This window comes from Protomyctophum bolini (assembly GCF_963924005.1).
Source record: "Protomyctophum bolini genome assembly, chromosome: 16".
NCBI classification, from domain to species: domain Eukaryota; kingdom Metazoa; phylum Chordata; class Actinopteri; order Myctophiformes; family Myctophidae; genus Protomyctophum; species Protomyctophum bolini.
In genome coordinates this window covers 25,646,762-25,662,943 of record NC_137877.1, presented here as the reverse complement: position 1 = coordinate 25,662,943, position 16,182 = coordinate 25,646,762, and the positions used below count along the sequence as shown (strand labels likewise).

At 47.6% G+C, this 16,182-nt stretch overlaps 1 protein-coding gene across 2 annotated transcripts in view; it reads left to right on the top strand.

The window, feature by feature from the left end:
• hdac4 (histone deacetylase 4) overlaps nucleotides 1-16,182 on the top strand; it is a 207,244-nt gene that overhangs the window by 61,615 nt on the left and 129,447 nt on the right. Inside the window, exon 3 of one of the 2 annotated variants that reach the window (XM_080785446.1) lies at nucleotides 9,342-9,410. The exons of the other annotated variant lie outside the window; for it this stretch is intronic. Coding sequence (XP_080641572.1) covers nucleotides 9,342-9,410 — 69 coding nt within the window. The remainder of the gene's footprint in view (nucleotides 1-9,341; nucleotides 9,411-16,182) is intronic. 2 annotated transcript variants of the gene reach the window in all.

The window sequence follows — 16,182 nt, the reverse complement described above, 5'->3', positions numbered from 1 at the left end:
AGGCCATTTAGAATCTCAGTTCTACAAAAGCAGTAAATTGGAATTATGGGGAATTAATGGAAGGGGCGCTTACACCAAATCATCTAAGCTGTATGACATCCCCCTCCCCTCTTGCAATAACTTAATAAATACATTTATAATAATTAATCATAATGACATTATGACGCACGCACGCGCGCACGCATGCACGCACGCACGCGCGCACGCATGCATGCTTCCACTCCATAGGTTCAGGCTGTAAACGGATGGTCCAGGGAACTGGTGGGGTGTGTTGGTGAAAAGGGTCTTAAGTGGATCATAAGCAGCAACAGTCTATTTGACGAGAGGAGAAAAACTGATGGCAGCCATTAAGCGAGGCAGAGGGAGTCTGTGCAAGGGGTTCTCAGTCACACTACACTTAGCTGTGTGTGTGTGTGTGTGTGTGTGTGTGTGTGTGTGTGTGTGTGTGTGTGTCTGCTTGGCACTTCTCTGGCCCATCAGGCTCTGGTGTCAGCTTTCTACCATCTGCCATGGCCACCCCACTGTCTGATATAGTGAAACCCTCGGTCTAGCTCTGACAGGGTCCATTTTTTTACACTGTCATAATTAAACAAACACTGACGATTTTACGGTATATACACTTATACATTCACGCAAATGATACGTAGCTTGCGATGCTTGAGGTTACACACTGCCCTTATGTGGGTGCCTGCGGATGCTTATACAACGGCACTACGCAATACATAAGTCATATGCTGACGTGGTAATCAGCTGACCAATTGACGCATTATTTAACCTCACCTAAGTCTGTGTTCTTTCTGTGTTCCTTCTGCACATGTGTTTTGTTGTTTTTTATTGTTATTCGCCGTTTGTGCCCACCGCCAGCCACCCCAGCACCACCGGTGGGCTTTGCTATTAGTTATATTTCCCATGGAGGGTTGTTATTGTATCTATCTCCCTGCTCTTAATGATTAATGGCTGTCTAAGTGTGCCGAGCAGGGAGAAAAATATAAGCCAAATGTACCATTAATACAATGCGCCATTAATTGTAGTGGATTATTTAGAACACACATCAGAGTCTTTAAGAAATAATCAAGGTATAGAGTGGACTGAAACAATGATACTTTTATTACAAGGATTGGTCTGTACCAGCCCAGGGAGGAGCACGTATGCAAGCCCTGGGCTATTGGTTCAATCAATTCGTGAGTTATCGGATTGCAATGTATTTTGCATCAGTTTTAAATCAGTGTAAAACAATGATCACACAATTTGAATTGCTTAGATAATCTTTCATTGCACCAGTACTGTTTCAACGAACAGTAAAAGAAAGACAATATTCACAATAGAACTTGGCAATAGTAACTAACACATAGTCAAAGTAATAATTCCATGCATCACCCAAGACCATAACTTAATCTACCATAATCCAAACACTGTTTATCTGAAACACTATATAGATCTAAATGTAAAATTCCCGAACTCACTGTTATCAGTATCAATATCAGTTACTTGTAGGGCGCTCTCGTCAGTGCCTGTTTACATTACAGTAGTAGTAGACCGTGTTTCTGTCATGTTAAAACCAGTTTATAATTTCCCCGTAGACCCAAATGAACCCCACATACTGTAAGTGCATTAATGTAATGAGTATTACGAATCATGTTCTGTTGTAAGTAGGATAGGCATTTGTAAGCTTTCAGCTCCTTTTGATCATCTTCATGTTTTTGTTTTGTAACAGCTTCCATTGATTGTTGTAAATATTGTATTTTAAACTGAAGGATGATAAACTATAGATAGATGGACCCTGACATGGTCAAACAACATACCTGTACCTCTGCTAGAGGTGCAGCTGCAGGAACATCAGCTTTCCAACCTTTTCATTGTTAACATTGACATTGTGCCAAATAGAAAATAGAAATAACATACCAATGTTATTTGCTAAACTTAATATGCTAGCTAACGGCAGGAAATCAGATTGTTCTATTGGAGAATACTGAATGAGGCGCACATTTTCCTACTAAATACCTTAAACACAAAATTAATTTATGCACATATACAGTACATACTGTATATACAGTGTATATTTCAAAATGGGCCAGATCTGGCCTGTGGGCCGCCAGTTGAATAGGCCTGGCCTATAGGGATTGGGGAATAGGCTCAGCCTCTATCACAACTGTGTGTGCATGTACTGTACGTGCGCGCGCGTGTGTGTGCGTGCGTGCGTGTGTGCGCGCGCTTGAGAGATATATGAATGTTTAATTTAGCCCCACCCTCCATGTATTAATCATGCTGGCAGTCTGCTTAGGCTGAAAATAGCACTTTGCAACCCAGAAAAACAAAAGCCCCACACGTACTGTATGTGCTCGCTTGCACGCATTTTAATGTGCGTGCATGTGTCCGTCATGTGGTGGCAGTCGTTCATGTGTGACTCAAGCACATGGTCCTCTCTCGCCCCCCTCCTCTGTCTCCCCTCATCCACATGGTCCTCTCTCTCCCTCCTCTGTCTCCCCTCATCCACATGGTCCTCTCTCCCCCTCCTCTGTCTCCCCTCATCCACATGGTCCTCTCTCCCCCTCCTCTGTCTCCCCTCATCCACATGGTCCTCTCTCTCCCCCTCCTCTGTCTCCCCTCATCCACATGGTCCTCTCTCTCCCCCCTCCTCTGTCTCCCCTCATCCACATGGTCCTCTCTCTCCCCCCTCCTCTGTCTCCCCTCATCCACATGGTCCTCTCTCTCCCCCCTCCTCTGTCTCCCCTCATCCACATGGTCCTCTCTCTCCCCCCTCCTCTGTCTCCCCTCATCCACATGGTCCTCTCTCCCCCTCCTCTGTCTCCCCTCATCCACATGGTCCTCTCTCGCCCTCCTCTGTCTCCCCTCATCCACATGGTCCTCTCTCTCCCTCCTCTGTCTCCCCTCATCCACATGGTCCTCTCTCTCCCCCTCCTCTGTCTCCCCTCATCCACATGGTCCTCTCTCCCCCTCCTCTGTCTCCCCTCATCCACATGGTCCTCTCTCGCCCTCCTCTGTCTCCCCTCATCCACATGGTCCTCTCTCTCCCTCCTCTGTCTCCCCTCATCCACATGGTCCTCTCTCTCCCCCTCCTCTGTCTCCCCTCATCCACATGGTCCTCTCTCCCCCTCCTCTGTCTCCCCTCATCCACATGGTCCTCTCTCCCCCTCCTCTGTCTCCCCTCATCCACATGGTCCTCTCTCTCCCCCTCCTCTGTCTCCCCTCATCCACATGGTCCTCTCTCTCCCCCTCCTCTGTCTCCCCTCATCCACATGGTCCTCTCTCGCCCCCCTCCTCTGTCTCCCCTCATCCACATGGTCCTCTCTCGCCCCCCTCCTCTGTCTCCCCTCATCCACATGGTCCTCTCTCGCCCCCCTCCTCTGTCTCCCCTCATCCACATGGTCCTCTCTCGCCCTCCTCTGTCTCCCCTCATCCACATGGTCCTCTCTCTCCCCCTCCTCTGTCTCCCCTCATCCACATGGTCCTCTCTCCCCCTCCTCTGTCTCCCCTCATCCACATGGTCCTCTCTCCCCCTCCTCTGTCTCCCCTCATCCACATGGTCCTCTCTCTCCCCCTCCTCTGTCTCCCCTCATCCACATGGTCCTCTCTCTCCCCCTCCTCTGTCTCCCCTCATCCACATGGTCCTCTCTCTCCCCCTCCTCTGTCTCCCCTCATCCACATGGTCCTCTCTCTCCCCCTCCTCTGTCTCCCCTCATCCACATGGTCCTCTCTCTCCCCCTCCTCTGTCTCCCCTCATCCACATGGTCCTCTCTCGCCCCCCTCCTCTGTCTCCCCTCATCCACATGGTCCTCTCTCGCCCCCCTCCTCTGTCTCCCCTCATCCACATGGTCCTCTCTCGCCCCCCTCCTCTGTCTCCCCTCATCCACATGGTCCTCTCTCGCCCTCCTCTGTCTCCCCTCATCCACATGGTCCTCTCTCTCCCCCTCCTCTGTCTCCCCTCATCCACATGGTCCTCTCTCCCCCTCCTCTGTCTCCCCTCATCCACATGGTCCTCTCTCCCCCTCCTCTGTCTCCCCTCATCCACATGGTCCTCTCTCTCCCCCTCCTCTGTCTCCCCTCATCCACATGGTCCTCTCTCTCCCCCTCCTCTGTCTCCCCTCATCCACATGGTCCTCTCTCTCCCCCTCCTCTGTCTCCCCTCATCCACATGGTCCTCTCTCCCCCTCCTCTGTCTCCCCTCATCCACATGGTCCTCTCTCTCCCCCCTCCTCTGTCTCCCCTCATCCACATGGTCCTCTCTCTCCCCCTCCTCTGTCTCCCCTCATCCACATGGTCCTCTCTCCCCCTCCTCTGTCTCCCCTCATCCACATGGTCCTCTCTCTCCCCCTCCTCTGTCTCCCCTCATCCACATGGTCCTCTCTCTCCCCCTCCTCTGTCTCCCCTCATCCACATGGTCCTCTCTCCCCCTCCTCTGTCTCCCCTCATCCACATGGTCCTCTCTCGCCCCCCTCCTCTGTCTCCCCTCATCCACATGGTCCTCTCTCCCCCTCCTCTGTCTCCCCTCATCCACATGGTCCTCTCTCCCCCTCCTCTGTCTCCCCTCATCCACATGGTCCTCTCTCGCCCCCCTCCTCTGTCTCCCCTCATCCACATGGTCCTCTCTCACCCTCCTCTGTCTCCCCTCATCCACATGGTCCTCTCTCTCCCCCTTCTCTGTCTCCCCTCATCCACATGGTCCTCTCTCTCCCCCTCCTCTGTCTCCCCTCATCCACATGGTCCTCTCTCTCCCCCTTCTCTGTCTCCCCTCATCCACATGGTCCTCTCTCGCCCCCCTCCTCTGTCTCCCCTCATCCACATGGTCCTCTCTCCCCCTCCTCTGTCTCCCCTCATCCACATGGTCCTCTCTCGCCCCCCTCCTCTGTCTCCCCTCATCCACATGGTCCTCTCTCCCCCTCCTCTGTCTCCCCTCATCCACATGGTCCTCTCTCGCCCCCCTCCTCTGTCTCCCCTCATCCACATGGTCCTCTCTCCCTCCTCTGTCTCCCCTCATCCACATGGTCCTCTCTCTCCCCCTCCTCTGTCTCCCCTCATCCACATGGTCCTCTCTCTCCCCCTTCTCTGTCTCCCCTCATCCACATGGTCCTCTCTCTCCCCCTTCTCTGTCTCCCCTCATCCACATGGTCCTCTCTCCCCCTCCTCTGTCTCCCCTCATCCACATGGTCCTCTCTCCCCCTCCTCTGTCTCCCCTCATCCACATGGTCCTCTCTCTCCCCCTCCTCTGTCTCCCCTCATCCACATGGTCCTCTCTCACCCTCCTCTGTCTCCCCTCATCCACATGGTCCTCTCTCTCACCCTCCTCTGTCTCCCCTCATCCACATGGTCCTCTCTCCCCCTCCTCTGTCTCCCCTCATCCACATGGTCCTCTCTCCCCCTCCTCTGTCTCCCCTCATCCACATGGTCCTCTCTCCCCCTCCTCTGTCTCCCCTCATCCACATGGTCCTCTCTCTCCCCCCTCCTCTGTCTCCCCTCATCCACATGGTCCTCTCTCTCCCCCCTCCTCTGTCTCCCCTCATCCACATGGTCCTCTCTCTCCCCCTCCTCTGTCTCCCCTCATCCACATGGTCCTCTCTCTCCCCCTCCTCTGTCTCCCCTCATCCACATGGTCCTCTCTCCCCCTCCTCTGTCTCCCCTCATCCACATGGTCCTCTCTCGCCCTCCTCTGTCTCCCCTCATCCACATGGTCCTCTCTCTCCCCCTCCTCTGTCTCCCCTCATCCACATGGTCCTCTCTCGCCCTCCTCTGTCTCCCCTCATCCACATGGTCCTCTCTCGCCCTCCTCTGTCTCCCCTCATCCACATGGTCCTCTCTCCCCCTCCTCTGTCTCCCCTCATCCACATGGTCCTCTGTCTCCCCCTCCTCTGTCTCCCCTCATCCACATGGTCCTCTCTCCCCCTCCTCTGTCTCCCCTCATCCACATGGTCCTCTCTCCCCCTCCTCTGTCTCCCCTCATCCACATGGTCCTCTCTCCCCCTCCTCTGTCTCCCCTCATCCACATGGTCCTCTCTCTCCCCCCTCCTCTGTCTCCCCTCATCCACATGGTCCTCTCTCTCCCCCCTCCTCTGTCTCCCCTCATCCACATGGTCCTCTCTCCCCCTCCTCTGTCTCCCCTCATCCACATGGTCCTCTGTCTCCCCCTCCTCTGTCTCCCCTCATCCACATGGTCCTCTCTCTCCCCCTCCTCTGTCTCCCCTCATCCACATGGTCCTCTCTCCCCCTCCTCTGTCTCCCCTCATCCACATGGTCCTCTGTCTCCCCCTCCTCTGTCTCCCCTCATCCACATGGTCCTCTCTCTCCCCCTCCTCTGTCTCCCCTCATCCACATGGTCCTCTCTCTCACCCTCCTCTGTCTCACCTCATCCACATGGTCCTCTCTCGCCCTCCTCTGTCTCCCCTCATCCCCATCTTCTCTAAATAGTTTCTCTCTCTCCAGTGGTCCAGTGCTCACCGTGGAGTGAAGGAGACATAAACTATAGTACCTTCTGGCCCCATAAGCTCTCTGGATTCAGAGAGCTAAAAGCTCCTTGTAAACGGCCATGAAAATAATGTGATTACCAAAAGCAGGGTTGCAACAGTTAATCGAACTAGGTAGAGGCAAGGAAGCAACCAGGTGCTCAGGAGACGTGCAGGTATACAAAATATAAAAATGGTAAAATCGGGATAAAACATCTATAGAAAAAAGGTGGAGATCCAGGCACACCTGAGGCCGATTCTAAAAACGCCTCTAAATCCTGACCTAAGGTTTCTGAAAAACTTCAAATATTGATATAGCAGAATCAAAATGTTTACATTTTTGAATACTGTACATACTGTACAGAACCCAAATATGGGTTCCCGATCTGAGTGGGTAAAACACCAAAATGGGTTCCCGCCCAGAATGGGTTAGTTAAACTAAGTTAAATTAAATTAGGAAAACTATTAATTAATGTTTCGAATTCGACCTATACTGGTCTTCATCAGGGCTGCCTTTTTTCTATAGTTAATCAAACTACTCGATTTAATAAAATAAAAAACACATATCGGACCTACAAACTCACGACTCACTGTCGTGATGTGAGGCGCTGTGAACTTGTACTGTAGACCGGCTATTTTTTTCTCAATCTCACCACGGACCTCGCGTCTCGGAGGACAGTCAAGACGGGCAGTGTCAGTAGACCAATCACAGGCAGGCGGGGCGTTACCATGCCTCAGCCATGCCTATGCTCGGACACAAACGGAATTCACGCTTGTGAACGGCATGGTGAAGTTGTGGGTGGGGGCGTGGTTCAGTTCAGACGTGTGTGCGCACACAGGGTGTGTGTTTGCATTGTGCTAATTCTCCTGAGATCTTATCTCTCCCTGATAACAGTCTGCTTACCTCTCAGTCCAGCAGTCTAATTATAGCCTGTGTGATTGTGTACGTCTGAGTTCAGGTAAGATCTATAGGTTAACTGTTCATTATAATTTTTCATAACCGATTGATTCGTTTGGGGAAATAATCTATTAGTAATCAAATTCTCATTTTGGGTATATTGTGTTATAGCCAACATTTTAAAATTTGAAAATGGCTGATTTACAATATCACAATGTGCCCTAATGAGACATGTACATAACATTTTAAAAGTATTTTTTTTTGTATTCAGACTGCCAGCAATGGGTAAAACGCAACCAAATTTATTTTAATCTCTGACACATCTAGGGGCCGTGATCTGCATTCGGCCCCTGCATTCAAATATTTTCCTGGAAGCATTGTCATTGGTCAATTTGCCTGTATACTTCCTGATTGGTTAGTCATTTTAGCATTTTAGTTAGTCATTTCTTCCCGAGTTTGACTATCTCTTGGTCAAAGAGTTCAAGAGAATAATGACTGAGGGGATCTGGTGGTTGAAGCATTGAGGCCTCTGTGAATGGGAGGGGTGGCGGTCTTATCAATACCGTGCCCCGATCTACTGTCCCTGGCAAGACAAATATGCCTTAAAACACTATACTTGCCCTCTATACTGTAACTAAAAATAAAAAACTCAATAAGGAATGTATGGAATGCACGTGCTAATAAATGGCATTTAAATATTGCTTTGATGCTCATATTATCCTATTATTAGTATTAGCTTTCCATAGGGCATGGACATGGACACATAGGAGCAGTCCCTATTGAGTGAAAGATTCTCTATTTATGAAAGAAATAAAATATTGATGGTGTAATGTTTTAAGGCATATTTGTCTTATTAGCCAGGGATCCTTTTAGTTTGCATTAAAAAAACTAACATATTTGTATTTATTTTACTGAAAGAAATCGAAATCCGGGTTTCAGAGAAACAGGCAAAATCGTGCAGCCCTACTACAGTAGGTGGGTTTGTATAATATCGCTTTTTCGTTTAGTACTAAGCAAATTAGCCCATTATGTGATGCCCGTGTCCAACATGGAAAAACACAACGGAACAGAATTAAATATTCATTTTGCCTCGGGCTTCACCACAATTGGGTGGGAAAGCAAACAGAATGGAATAAAAGCCATAATAAGGTCCTATAAGAGACAAGAGTTGCACAATGCTTCCAATTCATATTTATGTGGGTTTTTTTATGTAGAGGAGAAGGTTGTGATTCATTGGATTAATGAGGTTGTCATGTTTAAAATAAACCCTGTAATACATTGTTTTGGCAAGAGATGAGTGGTGTGAGGTGGATGTGTGTGTGTGTGTGTGTGTGTGTGTGTGTGTGCGTGCGCTTGTCCTACTAGGCTATTTATAGATGGGTCCTCCCTGAATTGAGCTGCTGCCTGTTCCCACTATAATTATCATCTGCAAAACACACACGTGTGTGTGTGTGTTGTGTGTGTGTGGGGGGGGGGGATTGTACCTATGAGCAAAAAGATGAGACGCATGCCTGTATTGGTTTAAGAAACGGCTGCACATGTAAGGCACAACTGCCTGCTCTCTCGCCGCACAAGTGTTTATTTAAAAATGTTCATGATTGACTCTCTTCTCTCTCACTCTCTCTCTCTCTCTCTCTCTCTCTCTCTCTCTCTCTCTCTCTCTCTCTCTCTCTTTCCCTCCCTCCCTGCTATGACTAAATTCATAAGTGCAAGCACATCGCCCGGTGCCTGGCCGCCGCCGTTACGCTCGCCTCCTTCACTCTCTCTCCGTTGGCTCTCCTCTCGTTCGACTTGTTTTCTTTCAGCCCATGCCCCTATATTACCACGCGCCCACCTTTTTCAGCTGGGAGTTGTAGTCTTCCACAGACCCCCCCCCCCCTCCCGCTACCAGCGGTGGGTTTTGAGGCTAGTAGTTTGATGATCCGCGCTATTGACAATGCTGAGGACAATATTTGAAGCAGAGTCTCCTTGCTCTCTGTCTCTGGCAGGTGGTCTGACCAGTAAGAAACAGCCACTGGAGCTCTTGAAACCAGCCACACTCAACCACCTTCCAACAGGTAGGTTACTGTGTGTGTGTGTGTGTGTGTGTGTGTGTGTGTGTGTGTGTGTGTGGGGTGGGGGAGTCCGGATAGTCTTACTCAAGGAAGACTCTAGAATGGAAAAAACACAGCATTATCGCTTTACTGGCTTGTTACACATGGCTCTATCGGTCTAGATTTTAATGAAGTGATGTATTGCATTATGTCAGTTTTCCACTGGCCAGATATGTAACGTCATGCAGGTGTTGACAGTGCATCCCTGTTTGGAAACTTAATGGATACTTTGAGTGCACTTGACAAGACATACTCTTGTGTGTGTTGGGTGAAATAATATCTTTGGGTTTCGCTGCTGTAGTGATTACACACCGCCAGCACTGCAGACTGGTGATTTGGTGACCGCTTGTTGGCATCGCTGCTGTGTACAGCAGCTTTAGAAAACACTGCGTAAACGGACGCATGTGTGTGTCTGTGTATGTCTGTGCCCGCGTCTGCGCGTGTATGAGAAAGAGACAGGTAGCTTGCTATACTGTATATTTGCAATGCCGCAATAATTTCACAAGCTGATGTCACTTGCCATTTTTAGTACTTCGCTATCTTTTATTCATTAGATGACTTGTTGGTTGAGGAGGATCTTTGCACACACACACACGCGTGTGCGTGCGTGCGTGCGTGTGTGTGTGTGTGTGTGCACACGCACGTGTGCATGAGTTTGACGCTGTCTTGTTGACAGGAACAGTGGAGCATCACACTAGTGGCGACATGATAGTCCCATGTGGCAGCGGGAAACGCTGACGCGGTGCCGATGACACCAGCACTGGTGGCCTAAACCTAAAGCTGTGGTCTGCTAATAGCATGTTTAACGGCCCCGCAGCTTCAACAAACATATACTACGCACACTCAGGTGCACTTATCTGATGTGCGCACTCTCTCCTTCAACACGGACATGGATATTTTTGACCCATTTTTGACCGACATCAAATTACACGCTGTGCTTTGACAGAATCGGTGGCAATCAAGACACTCATTGATGTGTAAAACAAGATGTGTCTAGAAAACATAAAAAGTATATATTTATATATATATATTAAAATAGTATTCATAATTCACAAAATTTGAAAAATATTCAGGGTTTTACGTCCTTGACCTATAGGCCACTTGTGTTGGCTCCCATAGCACCAGTTTTCTGGCTGTGATACCGATGTTGATGGCAGTGACCAGCCAGCCTCATTCACTCCTCCTGGAAGCTATCTTCTCACTTAACCTTGTTAGCTCCCCCATATGCTTCGGTAACATTCTCCACCCTGATTGATGTTTAGTACTGCACAACATGGTATAGTATGGGGTTTAAGTGCTTAAGTAACAAGTAATACGTTTGATTAACTCAGCTGTGACAGGACAACACACAGGTATGGAGAAGCTAGAGAGAGACGCATGCACATACTGTACGTACGCCTGAACACACACACTCACAGACGCACACTCACAGACACACACGCACATGCACACGCACACGCACACTCACATGCACATGCACATGCACATGCACATGCACATGCACATGCACATGCACATGCACATGCACATGCACACTCCACATGAAATTCCTCACTCCACTTTTACGCAACTCGACTCAACTGCTAAAGGCAACTGAGAAAAAAGGTTAGCTTTTTGGCAAGCCATCGGTCACTAATTGTAACACATCTTAGAGAACGTGTGACAACTAGATGTGGTACATACTCTCCAGAAAGCATGGGGCAACACCTTCTATTAACATATTTGGGATGTGTTAGAAATGGTGAATTAGCTAGCCGTGCGTGCGTGCGTGAGTGCGCGCGCTAACTTGACACTTTACCGCAATATCCTACAGTATATGTCCTGATTCATACTGCTCGCCGCGAATAGCAGATCAGCTATTTTGGTGCACACAACTAACTAACTGAGGCAAAAGGTTAGTGGTGAGAGCAGCGTTGGTTTGAGGCTGCTGCTCGTTTGGCCCATATGGGGCTGGCCAGCAGCCCGAAGGCCATGAGCTCCAATTGCACAAGGGTCACTGTGTGTGTGTGTGTGTGTGTGTGTGTGTGTGTAGCACCCGCACTGTTGAGTCACAAGCCTGCAGTCAGACATGAGAAGAGTGTCGGAGCGATGTGACAGAGACATTAAGAGGAGGAGGACAGTGGAGGTGAAGATATGGAGAGTAGGAGGAGGACAGTGGAGGTGGTGGGGGGGAGAGGAGGTGAAGAGACAGATTTGCATGCATAAATTAAACCAGGTTGACTAAGTTCCGCCAGGGAGGCGTTGAGAAGAACTGTGTGTGTGTGTGTGTGTGTGTGTGTGTGTGTGTGTGTGTGTGCGTGTGCGCTAAACTGGGTTCATTCTTCCCCAGCCAAAACAGCTCTCCCACTCTGCACAAATTAGCGGCGGCCCACGCACTCACACATGGCAGAGAGAGCTGAGGATTCAGAATTGGAAAGTGAGATACGAGAGGAGAGGTGGTAAGGAGGAAGGAAGGTCTGTGCGAGGAGAACAACATGAAAAGAAAGGAGTGGCGGGTTACAACGTGGAAACAACGTTTAGCGGGGTCAAAGTACTCAATTTGTTAAGTAAAAGTATAAATACTGCAATATAGAAAGACTCAGTTAAAAGTAAAAGTCCGGAATTTACTAATTTACTAATACTTGAGTACCTAAAAGTACTCATTGTGTAGAATGTCCCATTCCACAAGTTCAAAATGTATGAAAAATATTTTGAAAAAGGAAAATAGCCGATCTACTGTACAAGCTCACAATGTCGTATCACAATGCATTGTGTTTTTTTTTCTTTTCGTTTTTTTCTTTTTGCCTTTATTGATACAGTAGGGAACAGTAGTCAGACAGGAAAGGGGGAGAGATGGGGAGTGACACGTGGCAAAGGCCGTTGGGCTCGGGAGTCGAACCCGCGGCACACCGTCCGGCTGGCTTGGCAGCCTAGGTTGAGCTAACCGTCTGGGAGATCTGCTATTTTCAAACAGCCAAAATATATATAGTGCTATAAGTGATTACCATTAGTGTGTTTTGTAATATATGAAATCGTGCATTTCCCGTCAGTCATTCAGTCAGTCAGTCACGCCCCAGATATGGTCATCATGTGATGTCATCAATATTAAGCCCATATATGGAGATCCCTGATGTCATCAATATTGGCCAGCATCTACATCTCACCTCAACCCTCAAACCCTTATATCTCCTTAAGTACAGTACTTAAGTAAATCTACTTAGTTACTTTCCACCACTGGTGGAGTGCGATGGCAAATGAGTGGTTAGGATGTATAGGCAGAGAGAGAGAGAGGGGCAGCAAATTGAGGAGAATAGGGCACGGATAAGTAGAAAAATAGAAGAGCGAGGAGATGCTCTCTATGCAAATGGGGAGCAGGTTCATTACCATTTCAAAACTGTGGAGCAGAGACGCACTCTGGACTATGTCAAATTCATTCATCCTCCTGTCTCGCTCTCTCTCACTCTCACATCTCACTCCGTCACCCCCCTCCCTTTTTTCCACGGTATTAAATCTATGCACATTTGGGCTTTTTTCCCTTTTCTGTTCTCTCTCTCTCTCTCTCTCTCTCTCTTATATCTCCTCTACACGCGCCCTCCTTCCCATTCTGTCTTCCAGTGATAGCAGTGGTCATGACTCTGATTTCACGCCATGCCAGCCACACAGTGAAATCCTCAGTTTTAATGTAACTGAGACCCATATAGGGTCCAGTGACAGTCCACACTACACTGAGGATTTTACTGTGCAGAGAGACACGTTTCCTTTCTACTCTGCCATTTAAAAAAAATATATATATATATATATTAAAAAATAATACACAGACCACCATTTGATGACATTTAGCCTACCAGACCGAAAACGTAGAATATTTTGTTATTGTTGGATAAGATTTTGTCCATGCTGTATTGATGCGGTACCGTAGGATAGAAACCTACCTGATCAAAATACCAATTATTTTATATTCTCTAAATGTGTAGACTTGTATATTATTAAGTAATGCATTTGTTTAACAATAATTTAACTCTTGAGAGTGTAGAATGGACCCTTACAGGCCCATTTGGTTTCATTTTACATAAGAGTTAATGATATATAGGTGCATTTGGTTACCGACTCTCCATTTAGCTTTAGCATGTGTATCTTTTTTTCTTCCAGATTTCAATGTATGGCACATTGTTTGAAAGCTTACATTGTACATCTCAATAATCTGTAATCTGCTCTACTTGTGGTGGTGTTTGACTTTATTTAGTCTTTAGCGAAATAGTCTTCCTGCCCGTATATGTGGTGTTGTTGAGACTTCATGGTATCAGTAGGGTTGTCACAATAATTACGTAATCGTCTAATCGCAATTATTTGAGATAATCACAATTATTTTGTATTTTATTTATCATGATCGTGTCCATGTTGAAAAATGTTCATAGCGTACATAAAAAAGCAGAAGTAGCAGATCTACAACGCACATTGTAAGCTTGTAGATCAACTATTTCCGTGTAAAAATGATAAAACATTTCTATTCAAAACACAATTAAATCGTTAATTGCAATTTGTGTGACAATTAATCGTCAACTTAAATCGTAAAAGATGGTAGGGAGAAAGGGTGAAATGCAGATGGGGGAGAGGGAGATGGGAGGGAAAGGGTTGAGTGTGTTCCAGAGGACACAGTCTCCTGGTCACCTTGACTCCTGGATGAGAGCTGTCTGTTGGCCAGACCCCCTGCTGTCATCCCCCCTACTCACTGTGTGTGTGTGTGTGTGTGTGTGTGTGTGTGTGTGTGTGTGTGTGTGTGTGTGTGTGTGTGTGTGTGTGTGTGTGTGTGTGTGTGTGTGTGTGTGTGTGTGTGTGTGTGTGTGTGTGTGCGGCTGTGCGCGCGTGTGATAAAATGGATGCTTAGCCACATGAACCCTCCTGTCCCTATTCTGGGGTGAACATTCAGTGAAAGCAAGCAGATTTACAAACTCACAAATGGTCACATTGTGATGCCTTATGATCATGCTTTTCAGCTATAGATTTTTGTTTAGAGGGGAAAAAGGAGGAGACCAAGTATAGAGCCCTGGGGGACCCTGGGCAACAAAATATAGGTATCAAAGGTTTGTAGCAAAAGTGTGTTTGGAATGGGACACACCGATCGAGGTAATAATCAACACAAGATTGGCTGAATGTGAGTGACATGAATGTGAATGGGCGAGCATGTATTTTTTTCATCATACACCTACTTTTGCATCCATCAACATCATCATCAAATACACCTGACTGTGGAATAGCAGAGCGGTTGGAATTTAACACCAGCCAAAAAGCAAGCTAAAGTGCTTCTGCCGCCACATTGGCCAATCAGCTGTCACTCAGAGGCATCGGACTATTCTAAAATAGGTGGCTGGCATGGTATGGAAAGCAGACTCCATCGACCTGCCAACACAACTCTCAGTTAGTTTAACAAAAGGCCTTTACTCATCTTTGATGACTTTTTGCGGGTTTTATTGGATCGGTTTGAGATTCTGTCTGTTTAGCTCTCTGTTGCTAGGCAACACTCAGCTAGGCTATGGTCCGTCAGTAAAAAGGTTCCCCCTCGTCCAATGCCACTGAAATCTTTGAGATTGAGGTTTTTGATCAAAACACCGATGTTCACGGCTCATAAATAAAGCATGGCTGCCTCGCGGTTACAATATCAACGTTTCTGGTGACTGATAAAGAGATCGCGGCTAAAATTAGTCTAGCCAATGTTGCTTCCGGTTCATGGGTCGTGAATTTTGGAGTCTTCAAAATAAGGTATCCGGCTGAAAATACCACGACAGGGACGGGTCCTATACAGTACACTTAGTGCAAAATACGGTCTTCACCGTTAACAGGTCAATATTTACTCTCGTTTCGGTATCCACACAACCAACCCCTCTCCTCCCAACATTACCAGACCACCTGCCTGGCACACTTGTGTCCAGTCCAAGGAACCCATAACACCCTTGGGTCTGGGTGCCAGTCTCCCAGATGGCCCTCTCGGTTCCCACCCTGCGCCATCCCCCCACCCCAATCCCGCCCTGGCATCAGTGCCCATGCCCGGTGCCAGCCTGGAGTGGGCAAGAGCTGTTAGGCAGCTGCTTCTATTCTGCTCACCGGCAGTAGGGCACATGTGCGTGCGTGCGTGTGTGTGTGTGTGTGTGTGTGTGTGACACACACACACACACACACACACACAGGTTTGAACTTATGATGAACTATAGACTTTCTTTCTCCTTGATTTTTCACCACCTGTCTTTCTTCTCACGTCTTCTGTTCTTTTGCTACTGTACCGTCCTTTTTACTAATTCATCTTTTCACCATTTTCCTCCTAATTTAGTCGTCATGCCAATGCCAGTCCTATTCACAGTTCTTGTTAGTCAGGGGAGGGGGTTGACTACCCTATGAAATACACACTGCTGCTTCTTTTCAACTGACAGTGAAGAGTTTCACCTGGAGGGCGCGGCGCAAGGCAATTTGATAGCACCTTTCATACACAAGGCAATTCAAAGTGCTTTACAGAATAAAAACAAATAGAGTGCAACAGTGCACTTAAAAAATGAACAAATGTAAGATAAAGGAGCATATAAATTAGAACAAATACTCCCACCTTTGATTAAAATGAACAAATGTAAGATAAAGGAGCATATAAATTAGAACAAATACTCCCATCTTTGATTAAAAGCCCAGGCAAGACCTAGCTGTTATAAACATCATTAGGATAGGCAATATAGGATAGGTAATGTTAAATAAATATGTTTTTTAATTATAATTA